The sequence below is a fragment of the Dryobates pubescens genome, chromosome 11, assembly GCF_014839835.1.
Source record: "Dryobates pubescens isolate bDryPub1 chromosome 11, bDryPub1.pri, whole genome shotgun sequence".
Taxonomy (NCBI): Eukaryota; Metazoa; Chordata; class Aves; order Piciformes; family Picidae; genus Dryobates; species Dryobates pubescens.
In genome coordinates, this window is record NC_071622.1 from 33,943,942 (window position 1) to 33,970,850 (window position 26,909).

At 46.7% G+C, this 26,909-nt stretch overlaps 1 protein-coding gene across 3 annotated transcripts in view; it reads left to right on the forward strand.

The window, feature by feature from the left end:
• RAB3B (RAB3B, member RAS oncogene family) overlaps nucleotides 1-26,909 on the forward strand; it is an 87,354-nt gene that overhangs the window by 15,408 nt on the left and 45,037 nt on the right. For all 3 annotated transcript variants that reach the window (XM_054165113.1, XM_054165114.1, XM_054165112.1), the window contains exon 2: nucleotides 5,554-5,781. In XM_054165113.1, coding sequence (XP_054021088.1) covers nucleotides 5,554-5,781 — 228 coding nt within the window. The remainder of the gene's footprint in view (nucleotides 1-5,553; nucleotides 5,782-26,909) is intronic.

The following is a 26,909-nucleotide window of genomic DNA, read 5'->3' on the forward strand; positions in this document are numbered from 1 at the left end:
CAAATACTGCTGGAGTACAGCTTCAGTAAGGAGCTGCAATCAGAGGAGTCATCAGTAATTAGTACTACAGTCCTTTCAGTTTCACACTACTGTCCAGAGGAGGGGAAAGGGAAAAGTCAGATTTAAGCATGGGGTTGGAATTTTCTGTGGAATGTTTGCACTCTGAGCCTGCCTCTGATGAGTGGCAGGAGCCGACCTGCAGCATCTTCAGTGAAGCACAGAGGCAGGCACAGGCCAGCCAGGGTTGTGCTTCTATGACAACAGCCCCACGCTCTGTGCAGGTATCATCTGATCTTGTTTTCTGCTTTGTGCCTCTGACAAAGCTGCTCCAGCTGGCCAGGCTCTGTAATTGCTTTTCTAACGGAGACCAGGATTGTGGCTATGTATGCTTCTGATCATAGCAGTCTGGGGCGGGAGGGGTTAATAGAAGCAGCAGTGTTTCATTGAAAAGATCAGCTTGGAGTGTGTGGCTGTGTTCTGCAAGAGCAGGGGTAGAGAGAAGATATTGATTCCTGTGTGATTAGTTCAATAATTTGTTGAATGCCTCCCTCTGAATCTGTCAATGTCTGGGCATCTCACTTTTTCCAAGCCTTTAGTGAGCAGAATGGAGAAGTGAAGATTTTTGGATTCTTCCTTCTCCTTTAGTAAGTGTGCAGGAGTTCTCAGGGGTGTTTGTGGAGGTTATTTATGTGTAAGAGGAAGATGAATTGTTCAAATAGAGAACTTCTTGCTGTCTTTCAGCTTGGTAATGGTACAGGTCAACAGGCATCTACTTGAGAGAGTCCAGCAGGGAGCTACAAGGATGATGAAAGGAAAGGAGCACAGCCTGACGCGGAGAGGCTGAGAGCCCTGGGGCTGTTTAGTCAGGAGAAGAGAAGACTGGGAGGGGATTTAATCAATGTCTATCAATATCTGAGGGCTGGGGGTCAAGAGGGAGGGGACAGGCTCTGAGCAATTGCACCTTGTGATAGGGGCAATGGATATAAACTACAGCACAGGAGGTTCCACCTCAGCATGAGGAGGAACTTCTTCACTTTGAGGGTCTCACAGCACTAGAACAGGCTGCCCAGAGAGACTGTGGAGTCGTCTTCTCTGGAGAATTTCCAGCCCCATCTGGAGACATTGCTGTGCGACCTGTGCTGGATTCTATGGTCCTGCTCTGGCAGGGGCCTTGGACTCAAAGATCTCTGGAGGTCCCTTCCAACCCTTAACATCCTGTGAGCTTGTGATTATCTGAACTCGTAATTTTTGCAGCTGAGATTTCCAATATTTGAGCTGAGGTAGTGGGTTCTGGTGGAAGTCAGCTGCATGCTGAATTCTTCAGTTTAGAAATTCCATGTGAGAACCACAAGGCATGAGCAGAGCAACCCTCTCCAGGTACACTGGGGAGGAAGCAAACTGTACTTGAGTTTTCTGGAGTGCTTGCAAGGGACTGTAGTCCCCATTGTTTAGCATGGAGGAGGCTCAGGGGAGACCTTGTTGCTGTCTACAACTACCTGAAGGGAGGTTGTAGCCAGGTGGGGGTTGGTCTCTTCTCCCAGGCAACCAGCACAAGAACAAGAGGACACAGTCTCAAGCTGCACCAGTGGAGGTTTAGGCTGGATGTGAGGAAGAAATTCTTCACGGAAAGAGAGATTGGCCACTGGAATGTACTGCCCAGGGAGGTGGTGGAGTCACCATCACTGGAAGTGTTTAAAAGAGACTGGATGAGGCACTTGTTGCCATGGTTTGGTTGATTAGATGGTGTTGGGTGATAGGTTGGACTTCATCTCGAAGGTCTTAACCAACCTGGTTAATTCTGTGTTCTGAATGGCAGCTGAAGCTCAGCAGATTGCGTATCGCAGATGTGTTGTCTCCTGTACAGCACTGCTTGGGAGAAGATTTTCCTGCATGCAGTGCAGGTGCATATAAAGTTCTTCAGAAGCTGTCTTTGTCAATGCAGTCTGTAAATAAAATGCCTGCTGCAGCAGCCCTTGGCTGTGAGAAAGGTGCACGTGGTTAGTTGGAGAGAAGCAGTGGTGCGTGTTGTGCTGAAGCTAAAACTGGCTTGGGTTTGATTTGTGTCTCCTCTGCTGGGAATTTAAGTTAAATGCTGACATCCCAATTTAAGTTGCCTTTGGGAAACATTTTGGTTTGCAGCTTTTTAACTGCTGTGAGACGTGAGCTCTTTGGTTTGGTTTTGTTGGTTTGCTGTGAGGTCTTGTGTGCAGGTGAGACTTGCCAAGGAAGGAAGCATCTGGGTATGTGGAGAAAATAGACATTACTGGGAGCCTTGTTCTCCACCAATCTGAGTTGAGGGGAAAATTAACTTTTTTTCTTTGGATTCTGGGGGATGAGGAGACTTTGGTCTCCACTGAGTGATTTCTGACACTGCTCACAAGTAGCGTGTGTCCTAGTTTGATGGAGGAATGGCTGCTAATTAGACCTGTGCTGTCGTTGCCCCAGTTTGCACAAAGCCCTGACTGGCTATAAGGAGCCAAGACCTTTGCTCATTTGATGCAGGGTAGGTTTTGAAACAGCATTAGAGATGAAAAGCGAGGTATGTCTGTTAAAAGGTAAAATGTCCTTATTCTCCCCTCTTGTGGTGGTTTGACACCAGGCTGAATATGGAGTTTACCAAGAAGTAAATTGCCACACCATGCAGAATTTGGAAGTAAAATGATATTATTATTTACAAAAAGCAAGCTAAATATAAAAAGCATGAAAGATAATAAACATATATATATGAAATATATACACACACACACACACAACTAAACAATAGCCCAGTTAACCCCCTTGTATAGACCCAGACCCTGTACAGACCCAGACCCCCTCCCACCCGGGATGTTCTCCAAGGTCTTTTCCAACCTGGTTAATTTTGTGATTCTGTGACAAAGAACCCAGAGGGCTGTTAGTAGCTGTTATAAATGCCCGAGCCAATTAAAGTCAATTGGATATAGTTTTAATTTGAAAAGAGCAATTTTAAAGCAGTAAGAGACATGCAAAACAGCGCTGGGTGCAACAGTGCACAACAATGGCTTTCTAACTACCCTTTAAATAGTCTACCCTTAACACATATGCATATAAAGGTGGGTTTGTTTAAATTAGTTTGTCCTTCTGGTGGTCTTTCAGTGATGTCATCCTCTAATCAGCACAGCCGGTGGGCTGTGTGCTAAGCCCTTGTGATTGTGTCTTTTTAGTTCTGTGGTTACAATCAAAGTCTTTCCCGGAGATGGGTTTTGTTCTGTTGATTCTCACAATCGTCCTTTGTGTTTACATCCTCTGTAGCAACTTCTCTTCTTTCCTCATCCTTGAAGAACTTATTATTTCATAATACTTCAACTGCGAGCTGTTAATTCCTAACATTTCACTAGGGCATTAGTATACATACATTAAAGCAACTAAAATTAATGAACAACAGGTTATAATAGAACCTAAAATCTTACTCTCTACTAAAACAAGTCAAATTAATCATAAACAACTGATTATAATAAGGCCTAAAAAGAATCTCATTCTAGTTACATATGTAAGTTCCCAGTGTCTGATCCCTTTTCTCATCATTCATGCTCCTGCTTTTGCTTTAATCAAAATCATCTAATTGACAGGAATTATCATTCCATTTATCACAGTAACTAACAAGTTACCTCTACCCCATTGCTGCTCCTTACCAATAACCCAAACAGGAATGATCAGGCCAAGCAAGCAAGGTCAGGGAAACAAGATGTGCTGCAAACTATATAGAAGGCCAATGAAATGAGATAAATGTATCTCTGATCTTCTTGTTCAGCCCCTTTGCAGTGTCCATCCCCTGGACTCTTTTGAATTCTCTGGGAAAATTTATTTATCATTTAACAGTCAAACTATAATACCTCAGTAGTAATTTGGTCTACTTAGCTGTCCTCTGCTCTGTACAGAGACGAGAAGTCAGAGGCCTGCTTTTTCTCAGGGAGTGTCTGAGCTGTATGCCTTGGAGCAGCCAAGCTGCTCAGGGAGTTCCACCTCCCCTGGTATTTCAGATTCTGCACTCGTTCTTGGTTACAGAATCCAGTGCAAGGCCACAAGAAAAGGCAGAGTCTTTGAGGCTCCATCTTCCTCCCTCCCCACTCCACAAACATCCCTAATTCTCACCTCCCCCATAATCAAAAGGGATCATTTCTCCATTCCAAATGCTGCCTGCAGCCTCACTGAGCCCCGGTGTTTTATGCCGGTTCTGTTTGTTTTAACTGAAGTCTTGAGAGCAGATCAGTGTTGGATGGATTAAAAGTTTTCAGTTGAAATTCCTGATCTTTCCTCTTCTCCCATTGTTTGTTGTATTAGATTTTTTAGTTGCTTGTTGCATTTTTTTAGTGGTTAGTTGTTGGGTTTTTTTTTGTGGTGGGTTTGTGGTGGGGTTGCTTTAGTGGTGGGTTTGTGGTGGGGTTGCTTTAGTGGTGGGTTTGTGGTGGGGTTGCTTTAGTGGTGGGTTTGTGGTGGGGTTGCTTTAGTGGTGGGTTTGTGGTGGGGTTGCTTTAGTGGTGGGTTTGTGGTGGGGTTGCTTTAGTGGTGAGTTTGTGGTGGGGTTGCTTTAGTGGTGGGTTTGTGGTGGGGTTGCTTTAGTGGTGGGTTTGTGGTGGGGTTGCTTTAGTGGTGGGTTTGTGGTGGGATTGCTTTAGTGGTGGGTTTGTGGTGGGATTGCTTTAGTGGTGGGTTTGTGGTGGGATTGCTTTAGTGGTGGGTTTGTGGTGGGATTGCTTTAGTGGTGGGTTTGTGGTGGGGTTGCTTTAGTGGTGGGTTTGTGGTGGGGTTGCTTTAGTGGTGGGTTTGTGGTGGGGTTGCTTTAGTGGTGAGTTTGTGGTGGGGTTGCTTTAGTGGTGAGTTTGTGGTGGGGTTGCTTTAGTGGTGGGTTTGTGGTGGGGTTGCTTTAGTGGTGGGTTTGTGGTGGGGTTGCTTTAGTGGTGGGTTTGTGGTGGGGTTGCTTTAGTGGTGGGTTTGTGGTGGGGTTGCTTTAGTGGTGGGTTTGTGGTGGGGTTGCTTTAGTGGTGGGGGTTTTAATTGTTTGTTTTTTTTCCTGTAACTGGACAGAACTTTCCTCAGGCTAAAATGCTGGTGGTGCCTGTGCTAGACATGCAGGTTTTTCCCTAGCTGTTGTAAAAGGAATTATTTAGGTTTACCTGACTTGGAGGCTGCTTAATGAATTGCACAGTTGGGTGCACCATGAAAGATTACAGCTCTTGGTTGCAGTACTCCAGGTTATTGGAGTACCAGAAGTGGCATCCTGCCACAGGAGTCATGAGTGCTGCTTCCCTGCCAGTGTTTGAACAATCTGCAATAGCCATCTGTTACTCTTTTAAACACCGAGTGGTACAACAGGTGTATTTGGGGGGGGTTGGAAATCTCAACAGTGCAAGTGGATAATAGAAATCTGAAGCCAGGATTTAAAAGTTTTGAGGCTGTGTTGCTCTTTATGCAGCAGATAGAGTGGGTATGGAATTAAAGAGAAGAGAGAAGCTAAACATATGGTGCACAGTCAAGGCAAACAAGCGCTGAACTGCTCTTAAATCTGTTCTTTTCCAATGTTTGTAATTTTCTTAGATGGCTTCAGTAACAGATGCCAGATACAGGCAGAAAGATACTTCAGATCAAAATTTTGATTACATGTTCAAGCTCCTGATCATCGGCAACAGCAGCGTGGGCAAAACCTCCTTCCTCTTCAGATACGCTGATGACACCTTCACACCAGCCTTCGTCAGCACTGTGGGGATTGACTTCAAGGTGAAAACAGTGTACAGGAACGACAAGAGGGTGAAGCTGCAGATCTGGGTAAGTGCCAGTGGTTTCTAAAGTGCTTTCCTTAACCCCGGCAAGGACACGATGGTAAAACATTGGCCTGTTTGGAAGTGGGGTTTTGATTCATGTAGATTTTGGTTGCTGGTGTGTTTTGTTGGCTGCATTGTTTGTGGCCCTGCAGTAAGTTCTCTTTGTTTTGCTGCCTTTGTTGAATGGTGGGGCTCCTGATAGGGGTTGAGCAAGCTGCTCTGTGTTCTCAGAAGTCAGCTGCTATAAACTGTAGCAAAGTCAGAGCTGGCTGGGGAGCCCTTGAGTAGTGCTTTTTAAGTGAGCTCTAGTAGGTGAGGCAACTCAGTGAGTAAACTCTGCACATAGCTTCAGAAGTGCTTTCCTTAACCCCAACAAGGACACAATGGTAAAAAAATAGCCTGTTTGGATTTGTGTAGATTTTGGTTGTTGGTGGGTTTTGTTGACTGCATTGTTTGAGGCCCTACAATAAGTTCTCTTTGTGTTGCTGCCTTGCTCCAGTGGTGGGACTCCTGATACGGTCTTGGGCAGCTGCTCTGTGTTCTCAGAAGTCAGCTCTATTAAACCCAGAGCAGGCTAGAGCCCTTGAGTAGTGCTTTTTGAGTGAGCTCTAGTAGGTGAAGCAACTTGGTGAGCCCTCAGTGAGTGAACTGCACATAGCTACTGATATCAGTTTATGTCCTCCAAGTAAGATAGTTGTATCTTGCTACAACTTGCCTACCTGCTCAGCTAATTTCATCCATCCAGGAGTCCTTGGAGGAAGACAGAGGTATGCCTCAAACCACCGTTTTCTGCAGCAAACCAAGAAATGAGTAGATTCAGATTGGATATTAGGAAGAACTTCTTCCCCACAAGGGTGGTGAGACACTGGAACAGGTTGCCCGGGGAGGTGGTGGAAGCCTCATCCCAGGAGGTTTTTAAAGCCAGGCTGGATGTGGTTCTGAGCAACCTGATCTCATGTGAGGTGTCCCTGCCCATGGCCAGGGGGATTGGAATTAATTATGAGCATTTTTATGACTAAGCCTGGTACCGTGATTGAGAGATGGAGACAAAGCTTGATGCAAGCAAAGTGTCTACTTTATTGTACAAAGTCTTTATATAGGCTAACAGAATCAAAAGCAGCTTGTGATTGGTAATTAGATGTGTCTGTGCAACAGTTACAGATTCACGACTGGCTGCCGAGGAAATGCCGGGGAGCACACATCCCTGAGCAGGGCTCAGGCAGGTGTTAGACAAAAGACAAATGATCACACATCTCTTACCTAAATTCAGAGAGAAGACAAAAGACTATTACAATGTTTACCAGCTCTTATTCTCAGCTCGTTGTGTGGCTTCCCTGAGTCACAATGGCCGTTGGTAATCAGCTAAATGCTTTTTTCTCTCTACACAGTTGCAGTTTTTCCCCAAGGCATGTGGCCCACAAGAGTAAAACATTTCCTTCTATCAGCTGAGCATTGCTTGAGGTTCTACTCCCTAAATTCAGTCCATCAGCCTGGTTGGTTTTTTTTTTCTCCTTCACATGTTAATTTTTTGTGTTTTAACAATCCTATTAACACCTCAGCATTCTGACCTAAGCACAGCCTCACTGAGATGCAGTGTGAAGCCTGTAATTGAGCTTCATCCCCAAGGGGGGGTGTGAGACTCTGGAACAGGTTGCCCAGGGAGGTGGTGGAAGCCCTGTCCCTGGAGGTTTTTAAGGCCAGGCTGTGTGGGAGAGGTCCTAACACCAGGAAACCCGTAGGCAATGTGCAATCACAGGGACCTCACAGCTGCTCACTGAACTGCTTCAGGAGTGCAGTAGAGCCATCTGCAACTGCTACACAGTAGCAACCTGATCTCATCTGAGGGATCCCTGCCCATGGCAGGGGGATTGGAACTGGATGATGCTTGAGGTCCCTTCCAACCCTAACAATTGTATCATTCTATCTCTGCTGACACAACTTTTTGGTAATGAAATGGGAAGATAGGTTATGCAGGTAAGGTGAAAGCTCTGTCTGCTCAAACACCTAGTCATGGGACATCTTCAGCCTTTTTGGATTACAGCAACCTAATCTAGTTTGAAAAAGACAAGTTCCTGAGCTACAGAGTGGCAGACACAGGCCAAGCATTTGACAGTAGCCCATGATGCTCCTCCTTAGTGAAAACAACAGCTTACTGTTATTCTGCTTGCTGGCAAGGGAGTTAAACCCTCGGGTGCAAGTCCAGTTTATCCTGATGGTGCTTAAACCCTGTGTGAATCACTGAGGGAGCTCAGAAAGAATCGACCTCATGTTGCTGTGTTTAAAGTACCCCAGGGATCCAGCTGGAATTCCAGTCTGCAAGGATCTTCTCTTTTGCCTTGCATAAAAAGATCTCAGAGAGAAGCTATGAGGCTAATGCTCTCTTAAACGGTTTCAAAGGAGTTAGCTTCCTCACTGGAAATAGCTGGCTGCTTAGGGGTTTCTTCCACAACTTAGGCTTAAAGTTCAGGCTGAAGATGAGCTGAAACTCTGTAGTGTTTCTACCCAAACCCTGCTCCAGCATAGTCTTCTAATTGATCTAAAATACACTTGATTTAGAATTAAACGTTAAGTACTGCATTTAAGTGTGATATTGTAGTATCCACCTTGGGGGTTTATGTTTATTGTGGTTGCCTTAAGTAAATAGTCACAATAAAACAGACTCTAAAATGAAGAGCTGCAAGAAAGTGATTAATTTTATTTCTGTGATGCTGGCTAAAAGGTACTACAAAGTATTTAATTAAAGGTCCTCTTTGTGTTGCAGAATTCTGGCATTGAAACTAATCCAGCTAAGGTGGTGTGAAACTTGGGATTTAATTTTGGGTTTAGGTAAAAAGAATGGTTTGCAGCCCCCATCAGCAGCTAAAGACCATCTGTCCTGAGTGGACAAAAAGGCCTCAAACTTGCTCCGAAGCATCCACAGGTCCTTTAACTCTTGTGGCGTGTGTCCATCCTCTCTCGGCTGTCCGCACTGCAGTCTCTGTAGTAAGCAAGACCTGAAGGGGTCCTTCCCACTGAGGTGTAAGTGTTTGTTCTTTCCACATCTTTATCATAACCCAATCTCCTGGTTTAAATTCGTGGATTTGGAAATCTAAAGGAACTGACTGAGATAACATCCCTTGAGCCCGTAAATGTTGTAATGTTCTCCCAATTGCCATCACATAGTTTCTAATGTTTTTGACCCCCAATTCATAATTAGCCATTTCCCTCCCACCTTGTAAATAAGGTAACCCAAACATAATTTCATAAGGTGATACACCAACATCAGATCTCGGCTGTGTCCTGATCCGGAGCAGGGCCAAGGGCAGGCACTTAACCCATGTCATTTGGGTCTCAATCATTAATTTAGTAAGGGTTTGTTTCAGTGTTTGGTTCATTCTTTCTACTCTCCCTGAGCTCTGTGGGTGCCAGGGGGTATGAAGTTCCCAATGTATGCCCAAACTGTCCATTAATTGTTGGACCACCTTTGATGTAAAATGAGTGCCTCGATCAGAACAGCACCACGAACTATTTGGGGTTTTGCAGAGCTACTGGGGTTAAATGAAGCGCAGAGTGATTTTAATGATAGCTCTTTGAAGGCTTTGAGGGGAAAAAGGCCCAGCCTGGGTTAATTCTGTGAGCTCTAGGTTAATTCCAATCCATTTACTGATTGTCCAATCCGTTTACTGATTGTAAATCATTGGCAATGTTTAGCCCGAGGCATTTGCATACCGTGACACTTTGCACACCACCACCCAGTGTCTGCAGGGAGTGAGGGATTTCCTTAGCCTTTTGCTAAGCGCCCTGTACAGAGGAGTCTCACTTCTGTTGCACGACACATAACACAAACACACACCTGATTAACAACAAGACATTGAACACAGGGCTTGGCAGCTGCTGTTGCAGTTGACACAGCTTTGAAGCCCTTTTTTAAAAGGCAAATAGAAGTTAAATGTACAGGTCCAAAGGCATAAAGGATGTGATGTTCCGATGGAGGCAGCTTATTTAGACCGCAGTGTGATATTTTTCCTTTTCTTTCAAGGTGCTGCTTATCAGATTTAAACTGCTAAGATAAGTATAGGTTTTCCTTCCCCATTTACAAAAGTGTTCCGTGGCTTAACTGCTGAAACCTGCAGGGGTTTGCGATTAGCTGTAGGGGATGTTAGAGCTTTCAGGCACAGCTGGGCAGAGGGTGGAAAGCAACATCACCCTGTTTTTGTGGGAAGGATCTTTGCGAGCAGAAATGTGACAACTGCTAATTATGCTGAGTGGCAGCTACCACTGCAAAACAAAACCCTGTAAACCAAAATGACCCCCTGGCTGTCCAGAAGGCAGGTCTGCAGTATTTTAAGCAGCTTTTTGTATGGGTTGTCTCCTGGGTGACAGGATGTCACTGTTGAGCTGGCCTCGTAAGGGAAGAGATTCAGTGAAACTGTGCTGGTAACGAAGTTCTTCTTTTCCTCCTTTTCTTTTTTTCCCCCCTTCATTTGAAGGAGGTAAAATTAGAACACCATCATACTTGATTGCAAATTTTAATGTTAATTGCACACTTAACCAAAAGCTAATTATGCATTTCAGATGAGAGAATCCCCTATTCCCCTGACATCCCATCCCCATCATGTTTTTGCTAAGTTCTTTATAAGCAGTGCCTTGAATGCTTTCACAAAAGTTGTTTCTCAACCAAGAGGCAGTAAGAGTTTTGTAATTCAGTATACAGAGGCAACAGGAATGGATGTCTCTAAAGATCTAATGGACCTGAAGCTGTTCAGGAGGTTCAGTATAGAAATGCATAGCAATGGATGTCTCTGAAGCTCTAATGGGCCTGCATCTCTTCAGCAGGTTCACAGCCATTGTGAAATCCTCTGATTTGCTGTTCAGACAAAGAACTAAAATGGACAAAGTCATGACAATGAAAAGAACAGATTGATTCTTATAAGAGAAGCAAAGATTACATCTCAGTTGCAGCACTGAGGGCTTACTGGGTCCCAGGAATGAAAATTACCAGGGCTGAGTGAATGTAAAGTACTACTTATGGTGTTAAAACACAATGCAGAGTGGAAAAGAGATATAATAAGAGCATTTATAATTCAATTCCAAGGTCTTGGTTATATCTCAAGTAACAATACTCTTGCTTTGGGAAGAACTTGGTGTTCATGCCACTCTGAAAGGTCTTTGAGATTAGAAATGCAAGAGTGCTACAAAGGAGAGAAAAATAAAAACCTGGGTGGATAGTGTCTCAGTCTGGAGGGGGAGAGAGAGACTCGGTTCTTTTTTGAACATTGCTGTGTTGTGAAATTAAAGACACAAATGAGGTCAAATATCAAAAGTGAGGCTATTTATTAACAGCTGAAGTGGAAAGAACAGAAGAACGGGGAGAGAGAGACTAAATGGACAGAGAGGGCAGGAAAGGAATTCCATTGCCACCCCCCAACCCCACCCCAAGACGATTTAGGTCCGAGGAAGGGTGCTGCTGCTATGGCTTGGAGGAGATGTCATCTGTGTTGTCTTGTGCTGTCCTCTCTGGAGAAGGGAGGGAGAGATCCTAAAGTCCAAGTCCTTCTCTGAGCAGCCTCCACCATATGGTGTCTTCAGTAAAGATGTCTTTTACCTTCTTCAGGAGTTCTTCTCTTCATGGTGTAGAGAGGCTTCCTGGACTGTGGCTTCCAGGTTGCATGGTGATGTCTTTTCTCTCTCAGTCTGAGCTGCTAAAACTCAGTGCCTTTTACTCAGTGAATGGCGGCTCCCCCTGACCCACACCCCAGTCACATTAATGCGTATGGGACTGCCAGGTGTGCTGGCAGTGGGCAGAGCTGACTCATCAGGCAGGTCATTCACAGCAATCTTACCTTTTGTTGGACACTCCAGAAGGTCTTTTTCACCATCCCCTCCCTGGGCAGCTGTTGCCTGGGTGAGGAGCAAAGGTGATTTTATCTTTGTTGGTTCACATCAAGAGAGACCAGATTTAGTCCCTTGCAGTTAGTTATTCTGCTCACTGCTCAATTAGAGCCAAAGCTCTCTGAGCAGGGCATTCCTGTGTTTGCAGTTCAACAGCAGGCAGGAAAGGTTTAATTCTGCTTAGAGCTGATCACCTCAATCCCATTGTTAGCTCCTTATAACTTCATATTACAGTGAAGGTCAAATTCAACTGCAGCCTAAGCTCAGTCGCTGCCGGAGTTGCTCCTGCTTACCATGCTGGCTTTGCTCTCACTGCAAGGTACAGTGTCTCTTCCTGTGCTACACCTTTGCAGAGCTGCTAGGCACATGGAGATAGTAAAATGAATTTTCAGTACAATGCAAATGTTTGTGTTGCATTCAGAGGTACAAGGTTGTACCCAGGAGCATCACTGAGTGTATCTGTGTTAGTTAGGATCTGCTGGTAGTTCGAAGGCTTGCACGTTGTTTAGAGAAAGCAGGCCAGTGTTAACTGGCTGAGCAGTAGAGGACAACCTGTGCATGAGACTACACACTGCACTTACCTTAGCCAAAAGGCTGAGAAGGGATTCTCTTGATTTCAGTAAAGCATTTGACACCATCTCCCACATCATCCTTGCAGCTAAACTGAGGCAGTGTGCTCTGGATGACCAGGTAGAGAGGTGGATGGGAGCTGGTTGAAGGAAAGAAGTCAGAGAGTTGTGATCAATGGGACAAAGTCTAGTTGGAGACCTGTGTCTAGTGGAGTCCCTCAGGGGTCCGTACTGGGACCAGAGCTGTTCAGTACATTCATTATTGACCTGGGTGAGGGCACAGAGAGCACTGCCAGCAGGTTTGCTGAGGACACCAAATGGGAGGAGTGGCTGACACAGGAGGGTTGTGCTGCCATTCACCCAGACTTACAGAGACTGGAGAATTGGGCAGGGAAAGATGAAATTCAGCAAAGGCAAGGGAAGAATCTTGCACCTGGGAAAGGACAACCCCATGGAGCAGGATAGGTTGGGGACTGACCCGCAGGAGAGCAGTGAAGGGGGAAAGGCCCTGGGGGTCCTAGTGGATGGGAGGTTGACCATGAGCCAGCAATGTGCTCTTGTGGCCAAGAAGGCCAATGCCATTCTGGGGTGGATTAGAAGGACTGTGGTTAGTAGGTCAGAGAGGGTCTCCTCCCCCTGGTGGGGCCACATGGCATACTGTGTCCAATTCTGAGCCCCTCAGTTCAAGAATGACCTCAGGCTGCTGCTTGAAAGAGTCCAGCACAGAGCCACATAGATGATTAAGGGAGTGGCACATCTTCCTTGTTAGGAGAGCCTGAGGGAGCTGAGGCTCTTCAGCTTGGAGAGGAGGAGTCTGAGAGGTGACCTCATTCATGTTGATAAAGGTGTGCAGGGTGAGTGCCAAGAGGATGGAGCCAGGCTCTGCTGGGTGATGCCCAATGACAGCACAAGAGGCAATGGTGGAAGCTGAGGCAGAAGAAGTTCCATGGAAACAGGAGGAAAAATGTTTCCCTGTGAGGGTGACAGAAGACTGGAACAGGCTACTCAGGGGGGCTATGGGGTCTTTCTCTCTGGAGATATTCAAAACTTGCCTGGATGTGTTCCTGTGATCTGCTGGAGGTGCTCCTGCTCTGGCAGGGGGTTGGACTGGATGAGCTTTTGAGGTCCCTTCTGGCCCCTGACATTCTGTGAGACATTCCAAGGGAAGTCTCAGTTGGTATAGTAGTAAGGCAGTTAAGCTTTGAAAGGGTTAAACAGGTTGCTTGCATCCTGACAGCTTGGATTGAATGCTTTTTCAGAACAGATGTTTTGTGATTACATATGGTCTTCTGTGCCTCAGAACGTTTTGCTGCTGTCCTTGCCTTGCTCACTAAGATTCACTTTCCCAGTGTTACCTTCTGCATGGTGGTCATCTGTATCCTGGGTTTAAATGTCTGGCTGCATTGTGAGCAGTTAATGAGGTAGTGCTGTAGGTGGAATTTGGGAGTTCTCAGAGTGCTTGTCTCTAGTGAGCATGGACTGGAACTGTGTCATAAGTTTTGGGTCAAATGACTATAAACCAACTAATTTATTGATCTTATTCTCATTTATAACTTACATGCATTGTGTGGCCTACTGCAGGGTCATGTTTATGCAACACTGAGTGGCTGCTTATAGAGAGGAAAACAGGACCCCAGGACCACCAAACCTGTTTATCAGGTGTGAGGAATTGTACCCTGTAGCACAAGGGCAGTGCTCTGGAATTTAGCAGTGGGTGCCAGGTAATTTATTTCCCATTCTCTAGCTATTTAATGTCATCCTGAGTCATTAAACAGTGTGAACTGAGCTCCAAGATGTAGAGCAGCGTTGCTGTTGGGAAGCTGTTGTGGAGGGAAGGTTGTGTGAGTATCACAGAATGTTAGGGGTTGGAAGGGACCTCAAAAGATCATCGAGTCCACTCCCAGCCCTGCCAGAGCAGGATCACCTAGAGCAGGTCACCCAGGAACACATCCAGGTGGGTTTTGAATGTCTCCAGAGAAGGAGACTCCACAGCCTCTCTGAGCAACCTGCTCCAGAGCTCTGTCCCTCTCACATGGAACTTCCTCTGCTGCATGAAGCAGCTTTTGAATCCTTAGAAAGGTGATTGAGTTGACAATCCTTTCCAGCACAGAGAAAATGGGAATGCTGTTCCCTCTCCACAAGGTAAAATCAGCTGTGTTGTTCCTTTTCTTTCAATAAGCAGGTCCCCAAAGTGACATCTTACCTAGTTATTGTAGTTGAATTGTGCTGGAGCTGCAGTGTAGCCACAGTGTGCTGAGAGATCCACCTGACCACTGCCTACAGTTGTGTTGGAGGGCAGCAGTGTGGGACTCTGTGCACTTGCAGAAGGAAGTTCCTTACAGAAGGAAACACTAGTGAGAAGCAACAGAAACTGGACCAAAATGCAGCACACTTCTGCAGTATGGGAGGCTGTGGCTCACAGGTCAGGTCCTCCCACCAGCAGAACACCACAGTGTTTACCAGGAGATGCTGATCCCTAGCTAGGTTTCTGGTCAGCTGTTCTGGCTGCCCAGCAAGTATTAATGGGAGTGGCAAAACAGGAAACATAAATCCTGTCTGGGAATGGATTTATCTTTCAGTAGCAGCTCAGACCCTTGCATTTTACAGGCAGGGGCCACTGCAGCCTGAGAGTGTAACCTAGACATCCTAGTGTATCCTTCTGTCTCTGCTTCTGTTGCAGTCTGGGCTTTGTGGTGTTGTTAAGATGTTCCTCCTTCCAAATGGATCTGCCAATCCCAAGTCTTTTACCTGGCTCACATATGGCATCCTGTGCTTCTGCTGTGCACTCTCATCTTGTTTAAAAAGTTCTCTAGTTTTGCAAGTTCTCCTTCACATCCATTCCCTTGCTACTTGTAAGTCAAGTGCTCACTGCTTTGCCACTAAATTATGTTAGAGACTGAACAGGAGGCAGCAACAGTGCTTGAACCTTGGGGGCAGCAGCTCTGTGTGGAGCAGACAGATGCACTGTGAGCTGTTCTGCTTTAGTAACTGGGAGAATTTCATAGGGTGCAAGACTTGAGGGATGAGAAGCTGGCCTGATGGACAAGAAGCTGAACATGAGCAGGCAGCGTGAGCTTGCAGCCCAGAAGGCGAATCACAGCCTGGGCTGCACCCAAAGATGTATTGCCAGCAGATTCAGAGAGGTGATTCTGACACTTTGCTCTGGTGAGACCTCACCTGGAGTACTGTGTGCAAGTCTGGAGACCTCAATATAGGAAGGGCATGAACCTGATAGAGCAGTTCCAGAGAGGGCCACAAAAAATGATCAGGGGTTTGGAGCACCTCTGCTATGAGGACAGGCTGAGGGAGCTGAGGGTGTTCAGCCTGGCAAAGAGGAAGCTCCAGGGAGACCTAATAGCAGCCTGCCAGTACCTGAAGGGAGCCTACAGGAAGGCTGCAGAGAGACTGCTTGCAAAGGCCTGCAGTGACAGGACAAGGGGCAATGGCTTCAAAGTAGAGAAGAGCAGATTTAGATTGGATGTTAGGAACAGGTTCTTTAGTATGAGGGTGGTGGAACACTGGAACAGGTTGCCCAGGGAGGTGGTTGAGGTCCCATCCCTGGAGATATTCAAGGTGATGCTCAGTGAGGCCCTGGGCAACCTGATCCAGCTGAGGATGTCCCTGCTGATGCAGAGGGGGTTGAACTGGATGACCTTTGGAGGTCCCTTCCAGCCCAGCCCATTCTATGTTTCTATGATTAAAATTTGTGCACTGTTTAAAGAAGGTTCAATGGGGATACTAATGAAGGCTCAGTAGTGATATTTTCTCAGCCAGATTCTGGCTGCCCAGTGGCTCTGACAAATTGGCACAGACATCTGTACCAGAGCTGGATGGTAGAGGGATGGGAGAGAGCGGCGTGTGTGGGTACCTCTGTGCACTGATGTACACTGCTGCTCGTCTGTCTGACAGAGCAATGAAATGGAGCAGAGCAGGGATCTGTGCATAGGATGTTTGTTAGGCAGGATATTCCCAAAGATGCTTTTTACTGCTTTTGCATGCACTTATTCCATGATCCACCTGCTGCCTCCTCTCCTTTGGTCCTTACCTGGGTGATGATGCTGCGGCAGCTCTGAAGTCACCAAGCGTCGAGTGCCATGGTAACTGCATCCAGCAGGCACCGAACTCTGCCCAGCTCTGCGAGGAAGCAATGTTCCAACTGCCAGAGTGTGGCAGGCTGGTGTGAATCAGCTTCCATAAGCCCACGGATAGTCCATGTCCAGGGAAGGGCCACAAGGATGATCAGAGGGCTGGAGCTCCTCCTATGAGGACGGACTGAGAAAGTTGGGGTTGTTCAGTTTGGAGAAGAGAAGGCTCCGAGGAGACCTTCTTGTGGCCTTCCAGTATCTGAAGGGGGCTACAAGAAAGCTGGGGAGGGACTTTTTAGGGTGTCAGGGAGTGATAGGACTGGGGAAAATAGAACAAAACTAGGAATGGGTAGATTCAGACTGGATGTTAGGAAAAAGTTCTTCCCAATGAGGGTGGTGAGATGCTGGAACAGGTTGCCCAGAGAGGTGGTGGAAGCCTCATCCCTGGAGGTTTTTAAGGCCAGGCTGGATGTGGCTGTGAGCAACTTGCTGTAGTGTGACGTGTCCCTGCCCATGGCAGGGGGCTTGGAACTGGACGATCCTTGAAGTCCTTCCAACCCTTCCAACCCTTATTGGAACTGGATGATCCTTGAAGTCCCTTCCAACCCTTATGATTCTATGACTGCAGCTCTGTGGTGGGTTGAAATTACCCCCCCCCCCCAACTTAAAATTGCCAGACCAGCTCAGTTGAAAGCAAATGAAGCTGTATTTACAAGCACAACTACAGTCTGTGGAGTGCAATGAATATGTATAAAATGTACAATATTTACATATATACAATTTATAAACAGCACAAGAATCCCTCTGGACAAAACCAGGGGGCTACCAACAGCTTCTCCTTCCCTGTTGCCTTCCTTTCCCCCCTGTACGTGGGAGAAGAGAAAGAGCAGAGAGTTGCTGTCAGTACTTAACCACAACAACAAACACAGCCAAGGTCAGCAAAGCCAGCAGAAGCCAGAGCTAATGCCTGCTAGAGTGAAGGAAGCCAAAAAGAGAGTGAGTTAGTGTACAAAACGAGCTTTATGTTGGTAATCAGACCAATGGGACTATTTAGAGCTTATCATTATTTTCCTTTTTACATCCAAAGGTAATCTATTTACATTCTATCACTTTCTGCTCAAGATCCATGGAAAATTTTCTCAGCAGAGCCTAAAGCTACCACAGGCTCTCTCTCTTTCCTTTCTGTTTTTTTGAGGGAAGAAACAACTCCCCTCAAACGTGCTTTGGATGTTTTAAGAACTCTGAAACGGTCACACGTGACTGAAAGGCTAAAAATAAAGTTGTCTTCCCATTGAAATTGCCATCAAATGGTAAATTGCTTCCCTGCTGTGCATTTCAGCCTCACGCTGTACACATTGCATTAAGGCTTATGCCACTCAGTCAGTCATCAGCAAGTTTGCAGATGACACCAAGCTGGGAACAGATGTTAGTCAGTTAGAGGGTGGAAAGGCTCTGCAGAGGGACCTTGACCGACTGGACAGATGGGCAGAGTCCAATGGGATGGCATTTAACAAGTCCAAGTGCCAGGTGCTGCACTTTGGCCACGGCAACCCCATGCAGAGCTACAGGCTGGGGTCAGAGTGGCTGGAGAGCTGCCAAACAGAGAGGGACCTGGGGGTGCTGATTGACAGCTGCCTAAACATGAGCCAGCAGTGTGCCCAGGTGGCCAAGAAGGCCAATGGCATCCTGGCCTGCATTAGGAATAGTGTGGCCAGCAGGAGCAGGGAGGTCATTGTGCCCCTGGACTCTGCATTGGTTAGGCCACACCTTGAGTCCTGTGTCCAGTTCTGGGCCCCTCAGTTTAAGAAGGACATCGAGACACTTGAACGTGTCCAGAGAAGGGCAACAAGGCTGGGGAGAGGCCTTGAGCACAGCCCTGTGAGGAGAGGCTGAGGGAGCTGGGATTGTTTAGCCTGGAGAAGAGGAGACTCAGAGGTGACCTCATTGCCCTCTACAACTACCTGAAAGGTGGTTGTAGACAGGAGGGGGTTGGTCTCTTCTCCCAGGCAACCAGCACCAGAACAAGGGGACACAGTCTCAAGTTGTGCCAGGGGAGGTTTAGACTCGAGGTGAGGAAAAAGTTCTTCACTGAGCGAGTCATTCATCATTGGAATGTGCTGCCCAGGGAGGTGGTGGAGTCGCCGTCCCTGGAGGTGTTCAAGGGGAGATTGGACGTGGCACTTGGTGCCGGTCTAGTTGTGAGGTCTGTTGGAACAGGTTGGACTTGATGATCCCTTGGGGTCTCTTCCAACCTTAGTTACTGTGATACTGTGATACTGTGATACTTCATGTGTGGGTTTCTGCTGCCTCTGCGTTGTGCACCCTGCCTTGCTCCGGTGCAATCAGGCAGCAGCTCTGCAAACACCTCTGCATTAACTGGGCAGGGAGAAATTAGATGAAGTTCAACAAAGGCAAGTGTAGAGTCTTGCCCCTGGGAAAGAACAACTCCATGCACAGGTATAGGTTTGGGATGGACCTGCTGGAGAGCAGTGAAGGGGAAAGGGACCTGGGGGTCTTGGTGGATGGAAGGATGACCGTGAGCCAGCAATGTGCTCTTGTGGCCAGGAAGGCCAATGCCATTCTGGGGTGAATTAAAAAGGGTGTGACCAGTAGGTCCAGAGGGGTTCTCCTCCCCCTTTACTCTGCGCTGGTGAGGCTGCATCTGGAGTACTGTGTCCAGTTCTGGGCCCCTCAGTTCAAGAATGACCTTAAGGAACTACTTGAGAGAGTCCAGTGCAGAGTCACAGATGTGGAACAGAGTGGAACATCTTCCTTATGAGGAGAGCCTGAGGGAGCTGGGGCTCTTGAGCTTGGAGAGGAGGAGCCTGAGAGGTGACCTCATTCATGTTGATAAAGGTGTGCAGGGTGAGTGCCAAGAGGATGGAGCCAGGCTCTGCTGGGTGATGCCCAATGACAGCACAAGGGGCAATGGTGGAAGTTGAGGCAGAGGAAGTTTCACATAAATATGAAGAAAAATGTTTCCCTGTGAGGGTGACAGAACACTGGAACAGGCTGCCCAGGGGGGTTGTGGAGATACTTAAAACTCTGGAGATACTTAAAACCCTCCTGGATGTGTTCCTGTGTAATCTGGTGTACGTGATCCTGCCCTGGCAGTGGGGGTGGACTAGAAGATCTTTTGAGATCCCTTCCAGCCCCTTATATTCTGTGATTTTGTGAACTGCAGGCATAGTTCCTGCAGAGTTCTGGGGTCACAAAGTTTGCAGTAATGGAGCTGTATGTATGTATGAACAAGGAGAGCTGGGGGAAAGTGAGGAAGTCAATTTAGTTTTTTGCATTTCAGAGAAGCAATATTCTGGCTAATTACAGCAGACTGGTGCCTCAGTTGATTGCATGGAATAACTATGCTGGGGAGTTACAGCCAGGCAAAGCTAATTAAGGAATGCATTTTAAAGGTCTCCCTTGCCTAAGAGTGGAATGATGGGCCTTAACATTTTTGTTTCTCTTACCCTCTCTCAGCCCTTGCTGGCTTGCAGAACTACCAAAACTGTGAAGCAAATCAGACCTCGCTGTGTGTGTGAGCAGTTTCTGAAGAGGTACTTTTGTTGTTACCAACTTCACCTGTGGTAACAGGGACAGCTCTGCAGAGGTTAACTGAGGTTGTGTGCCGTGGGGTGTGCAGTCATGTAATGTCTTGGCAACTTGGTGGACTGAATCAGCCCTCTCTGGAGTTGTCTCTGCAATGATCAGTATCAGTCAGGGTTGGAAGGGACCACAAGATGATGCTGACAGAGCTGTGCCGTCTCCACTTCTGGAGCTAGGCCTGTGTAGACAACCCTGCTGCGCAGTGCTGCCATGCCCATGAGTGAGTGGAGTGAAAACTGGCAGAAAAATAGAGTACAACCAAAGCAGGACCATGAGATCAAACCCAAAAATACCCCAGTGCTTTTGATGATGCCATTAATTACAGTGGAAAGCACCACTGAAGAAGCAGTGCTTGTAAATGCTGGCTTGCCAGGAGTGGCTGCAAGCAGCAAGCGCAGGAGGGTTGGTTCCTGCTGGGATGGAGCTGCAGGTGCAGCAGTGTCAGTCTGCACAAACACCAGGTGGGCTCCAGCCTTCCTGCGAGGTGGCTGATGCCTGGGCTTAGCTTTTCCTGTGAGGAGGAAGGTATGCATTTGGAAAGCTCTTCAGTCTGTTTTTATGAAGCCACTGCCTGGGTTGTTTTCTGAAGTGTGAGACGTGATGTAAAGCACAAAAGGCACCTGGCTGGGTTGGCTGATAGAGGAACTCAGGGCTGCAGATGAGCAGTATTTTATCTTGATGCTCATTCCATCTTGGGCTATAATTGTGTGACAGCTCGTGGTAGTTTTAGGCTATGCCTTTAAGAATTTTTCACTGGTCTTGAACAGAAAGTAGTAAAAAATGTAAACAAATCACTATTGGGTGTAAAAAGGAAAAGAATGATGATTCTAAACAATCCCACTGGAGAGATAGGGGACTAAAACTAGTAGTACCAAAATAACCTCCCTCTCTCTTCTCACTTCTTTGCTCTGGGAGAGATACTCACTTGCTTCTGCTTGACCTTGGCTGCACTGCTTTTGTGGTGACTGATATTAATTTCTCTGCTTCTGCCTCTTCTTCTTTTGTACATGGCAAAGAGGGAGAAGGTAGTAGCTTCCCCTGGTCTTTGACCAGGGGGGATTCTTGTGCTGCTTATTAATTGTGAATATCTGTAACTATTGTATATTTGTGCATATTCATTGCATTCCATTGTAGATTGTAGTTTTACTTGGAAATACAGCTTTCATCTGCTTCCAGCTGAGCTGCTCTGGCTAATTTAAAGTTGGGGGGGGTGGAAATTTCAACTCAGCACACAGCTGAAAATCCATACCTGTTGAAGGCTCCCTACCTTATCTAAAATGGATCTCCTCTTCTACAAGGATGCCTTTCAGCTCGGAAATAGCTTGCACAGAAAGTCACTGCTGCAAAGATAGGAAGTGAGCTAAATCTGTGAGAATTGCTTGGTCCTTGCTCAGTCTTGGGGCATCAGCAGTGTAAAATTAATTATTTCCTTTCACTTGTGCTAGTTAAAGATTTATTTAGGGGAAAGTGAGCTCTTCCAAGGGGAGAATCTGCATAAATTTCTGGTCCCATGGTGTGCTTGCTACTGTTCAGGGTTGCACGTGCCCCACTCCACAGTAGCCTGTTCAAAGCTGTAGCCATCAATGTGAAGTCTTGGACATGTTTGAAATGATTTCACATTGCCAATGGCATCCTGGCCTACATCAGGAACAGTGTGGCCAGCAGGAGCAGGGAGGTCATTCTGCCCCTGTACACTGCACTGGTTAGGCCACACCTTGAGTACTGTGTCCAGTTCTGGGCCCCTCAGTTTAGGAAGGAGGTTGACTTGCTGGAGCGTGTCCAGAGAAGGGCAACAAAGTTGGTGAGGGGTTTGGAACACAAGACCTATGTTGAGAGACTGAGGGAGCTGGGGTTGCTTAGCCTGTAGAAAAGTAGACTCAGGGGTGACCTTATTGCTCTCTGCAACTACCTTAAGGGAGGTTGTAGACAGGCAGAGGTTGGTCTCTTCTCCCAGGCACCCAGCACCAGAACAAGAGGACACAGTCTCAGGCTGTGCCAGGGGAGGTTTAGGCTGGAGGTTAGGAAGAAGTTCTACACAGAGAGAGTGATTGCCCATTGGAATGGGCTGCCCGGGGAGGTGGTGGAGTCACCATCATTGGAGGTGTTCAGGAGGAGACTTGATGGGGTGCTTGGTGCCTTGGGTTAGTTGTTTAGGTGGTGTTGGATGATAGGTTGGACATGATGATCTTGAAGGTCTCTTCCAACCTGGTCTATTCTCCTATTCTATTCCATTCCATTCCATTCCATTCCATTCCATTCCATTCCATTCCATTCCAGCTACAGCTGTGCTGTAAATCTCCATAGGAGCTACTTACTTATGCCAGGAGTCGGCAAGAAATCCAAAGGGAGCAAATCCAGCAGAAATAATGCACACCTTTGTCATGACAGAGCTGTCATTTGATAAACTCTTATCAATTAAATCTAGAAGCAGTCTTGGTCTTTCAGATGTTTACTGGTTTGATGGGCAATTTCACCTGAATCAGTGGAACCTGGAGAATCTGGCTGTAACGTAGGCACAACAACATCTTTGCATCCCTGTGTTGTTGGCTCAGTCTTGTGGCAGGTGTCCCATCTGCAGTGTGGGCTGTGGAAGTCCTCTGCACAGGGCTGGGAAAGGGAGGAGCACAGGAGCTCCAGCTGCGTGTCAACAGTTGATATTGTCACTTGCCTATCCCATTTACAAATCCAAGTGCATAAACAGAAGGAAATGAAAGGCTTTATTTCCTACTAAGTGCAGACAAGTGTCTGTTCATTCCAGTACTGAGAGCTCTGAGCTTATGCATCCCTTTGGCTCTAGCTGGGATCTGCAGAGTTTTGAAGCTCCTGCAGCAGCAGCCACTCATCCTGCCTGAGGACATATATTACCTCCCAGCTGCAAAGGAGTCAGTGGAGTCAGTTTGAAGATTCAAAAAAGATTCAAAAAACCCCAAACAACAGACTTTTTGGGGTTTTTTAATCTGCTTTGTATCACAGGATCACAGGATGTTAGGGGTTGGAAGGGACCTCTGGAGATCTTCCACTCCAACCTCCCCCTGCCAGAGGAGGACCATAAAAAGCACAGGTTGCACAGGAATGCATCCAGAAAGGGATGGAAAGTCTCCAGAGAAACAGACTCCACAACCTCTCTGGGTTGTCTGTCACCTAAGACAAAGGCAGAGAAGAGGTGGTATTTCATTGCTTGTGCCAGAATCGACAAACAGCTGAATATTAGCCAGCAGTGTGCCCAGGTGGCCAAGAAAGCCAATGGTGTCCTGGGTTAGATCAGAAATGCTGTGTCCACCAGGAACAGGGAGGAGATTTTCCCCTTGTACTCAGCTCTGGTGCAGCCACACCTTGAATATTGTGTCCAGTTTTGGGCACCTCAATCCAAGAGAGATGTGGAGGTGCTGGAGCCAGTGCAGAGGAGGGCAAGGAAGCTGGGGAAGGGCCTGGAGAATAAATCTGATGAAGAGCAACTGAAGGAGCTGGGGATGGTTAGTTTGGAAAAGAGGAGGCTGAGGGGAGACCTCATTGCTGTCTGCAACTACCTGAAAGGAGGTTGTGGAGAGGTTGGTGCTGGTCTCTTCTCATATGTAATTAAGGATAGAACAAGAGGGAACAACCTCAAGCTGCAACTTGGTAGGTTTAAACTGGACATTAGGAAGACTTTTTTCATGGCAAGAGTGGTCAGGCATTGGAATGTGCTGCCCAGGGAGGTGGTGGAGTCACCAACCCTGGATGTGTTTAAAGGTGATTTGGATGTGATGCTTGGGGATCTGGTTTAGGGGTGAACCTTGTAGAGTAGGGTTCTGAGCTGGACTTGGTGATCCTGAGGGTCTTTCCAACCTGAATGTTTCTATGAATCTGTGCAGTGTGACCCTTTTTCCTTTTTTTTTTTTGTTCCCTTCAGCTGTAGTTTGTGTTTGAGGATCATCCAGTTCCAACCCCCCTGCTATGGGCAGGGACACCTCACACTACATCAGGTTGCTCAGATCCACATCCAGCCTGGCCTTAAAAACCTCCAGGGATGAGGCTTCCACCACCTCCCTGGGCAACCTGTTCCAGCATCTCACCACCCTCATGGTGAAGAACTTCTTCCTAACATCCAAACTCAATCTACCCATTTCTAGTTTTTTCCATTCCCCCCAGTCCTGTCACTCCCTGACACCCTAAAAAGTTCCTCCCCAGCTTTCTTGTAGTCCCTTTCAGACACTGGAAGACCACGATAATAAGATCTCCTCAGAGCCTTCTCTTCCCCAGACTAAACAACCCCAGCTCTCTTAGTCTGTCCTCATAGGACCCTCCTGGCCCTTGTCTGGACATGTTCCAGCATGTCCCTATCTTTCTTGTAATAGTGGCTCCAGAACTGGGCACAGTGCTCCAGGTGGGGTCCCACCAGAGTGGAGTAGAGGGGAGAATCACATCCCTCGATGTGCTGGCTGTGCTTCTCTAACTAATCTGGAACTGTTAGTAGGAAATTGGAGAATAATGTTTCACTTCTCACCTGTCTTCTTCTTTTATGGATATAAATACCAAAGATCACAAAGATGTAATTGCCCTTCTGCCACAGGTGAGTCATGTGTGTTCTGCTCAATAAAGTACTTGTTCAAACCAGCCTCACCAGGGACGATGCTGAATGACTTTTGCAGTCCTGGTTCATTGAGTCTCAGTTTTGTCAGTGAAAAGATCCCCAAGACCTGTTAATTTTAAGATCTTCTCTGTTAGGTCCTTGATTAATAACAAGGAGAGTGCTAATTTGGCACTGTGGCAAGATTTGAGAGATTCCTCAAGCCGGTGTCTTTATTCAGAAACGGTGGGCTAGGGATAGTTTGGTTTTTCCCAGAGGGGCTCTTGCCACAGACTCAGGTTTGGAACTGGAGACCACCAGAAGCACTGCAGTAGATTGTCCCCCTGTGAAGTGCAATCAGGAATGATCTCCCCACCTGCATGGTCTTCCCTTCATCTGGAGGATGTACAGTGCCTGTGCATCTGTGAGCAAGGGACAGGGTTTGCAGGGGTGAAACCCATGCTGGCAGCAGCGATTACATCCTGCTTCCTAAGCCACAGGAATGAGGAGTTCTCAGGTTTTGCACTTCACAGCAGAGTTTGCACTTTGAAGCAGGACTTGCAATTTGAAGCTGTTTCCAGCAGGGACTTAGGACTGTAGAGAAGCTTTCTTCCAGATAATGTCAGGTTTTTGTGTTCCGAGCAAAGAAGTGCTCGGAACCCACTGCTGGGTGGCTTGAGGCATTGCTTCCTTGCTCTGGCGTCCCAGAGCATCGCTCAGCTCTTGCAGGTTGCTGCCAAATCCTATGCATTTAACACCACTTTTATAACTGACCTCTTCATTCACTGTGGGTAGTGAATGGAAGAGAAAATTGTCTCTCTTTGTTTTATTGAGTAGTGAGAGAGGAAAATGCACTGCTCCTACCACACACGCCTTGCCAGAAATAACACCTGACTCTATTTTTCTCTGGCTCTTTTTATTTTGCTATATTAAACACAATCCCTTTTCTTTTCTTCCTCCTTTGGATTTCTTTCCATCTTTGTGCCCTGAAGCTTTGAGCACCAAATTTTGTGAGTCACATAAATGTTCTGAGACCTCAAATGAAGTAGAAAGCGGAGAATGAGTTCTCAAAAGGTTGTGAATGCTGCTGACGTCAATCTCAGATTGAAATAAGAAAGCAGATACAGCTGGCGGATCCTGTGAGCAAGGATGTAAGGGCACTTATGCTAATTCTGTTGTTGGAGAAGAAATTGTGTTTTTATAAATGAAGGCAATAGTCCCAACTGAAGATGTAAGAGGCATTCATCTCAGTAACTGGATGATCCTGAGCTTTCATACTTTACACTGAAATTTGCCTTCAGCAGATTAAACCGAAATTGCTTTGGAAGCGATGGAAATGAATGACAGCTCACTCCCAGCCTGTTCAACTTCTCATGCTCAGCTTTCTAGCTCTGCTTTTGCAGAACTCCTTCTCCAAGGCAGCATTGTAAGGTTTATGGGGTTTACAATGAAAGACAACTGTGGACCTGTTTAGAGATCTTTGATTGTTTGTGGGAGAGAGCTGAATTTTGAAAGGAGCAAGAAGTCGTGGAAGTCCATATGTCTTAAGAATGATTTTGACAACATGAAACATTTCTCTCTTAGGAAGCAGTAATACTGTTTTGAAGTTCAGTGCATGCAGATGGTGTATCTGTAGTGATGGTGCTACTGAAACTTCCTATAGGTGTAGTAAGAAGAGAGCAAAAAGTTCCTAAACGAAGGGAAATCATTTGCTGTTAGCTTACCAGTGCCGAACACTGCTCTGGGAATGAGTGTTTTGGCTTTAACAAACAGGGCAGTTCAGAGCTGACAGGTAACTGGGACACTTGTTGACTCTCTTGTCCTGCCTCCACTCAGACAGCTCACTGGTCTCCTGCATTAGTTGTTAATTAATAGTGCTGCGGTGATCACTCGCCGGAGATGTGTTTTGCCTGAACATTTCCAGTGGCGTTAAAGAAATTGAAGATGTTGATCCCTTTGTAAAGTCAAACTCTGGTCTGCAGAACATCTTAGAGCAGGAGATACAACAGTGTCAAGTTCAGAGAGAGCAAAGTGAATTGAATTGAGCTCAGGGGTACTGAGGGAGCAAGGTGATGTGATTGCTGGTTAACTAGATCAGGACAGCAAAGTGAATGCCTCCATCCCCTTGTCTGTGCTGCTGTGCTCAGGAGCCTTTCTGGCTCTGAAGAAAGCCTTTTGACAGAGTTCTGTAGAAAGTACATTTACAGATTGGTGGCATAGCATGTCCCAGTGCATGGAATCTTGCAGTCAAGGCCAGTATGAAAATAAACAAGAAACATCAGAAGTTATCCATGGGTCAGCAATGTGCCCTTGGGGCCATGAAGGTCAATGGGATCCTAGGGTGCATTAAGGGAAGTGTGTCCAGCAGATCCAGGGAGATTCTCCTCCCCCTCTACTCTGCCCTAGTGAGACCTCACCTGGAATATTGCATCCAGTTCTGGGCTCTCCAGTTCAAGAG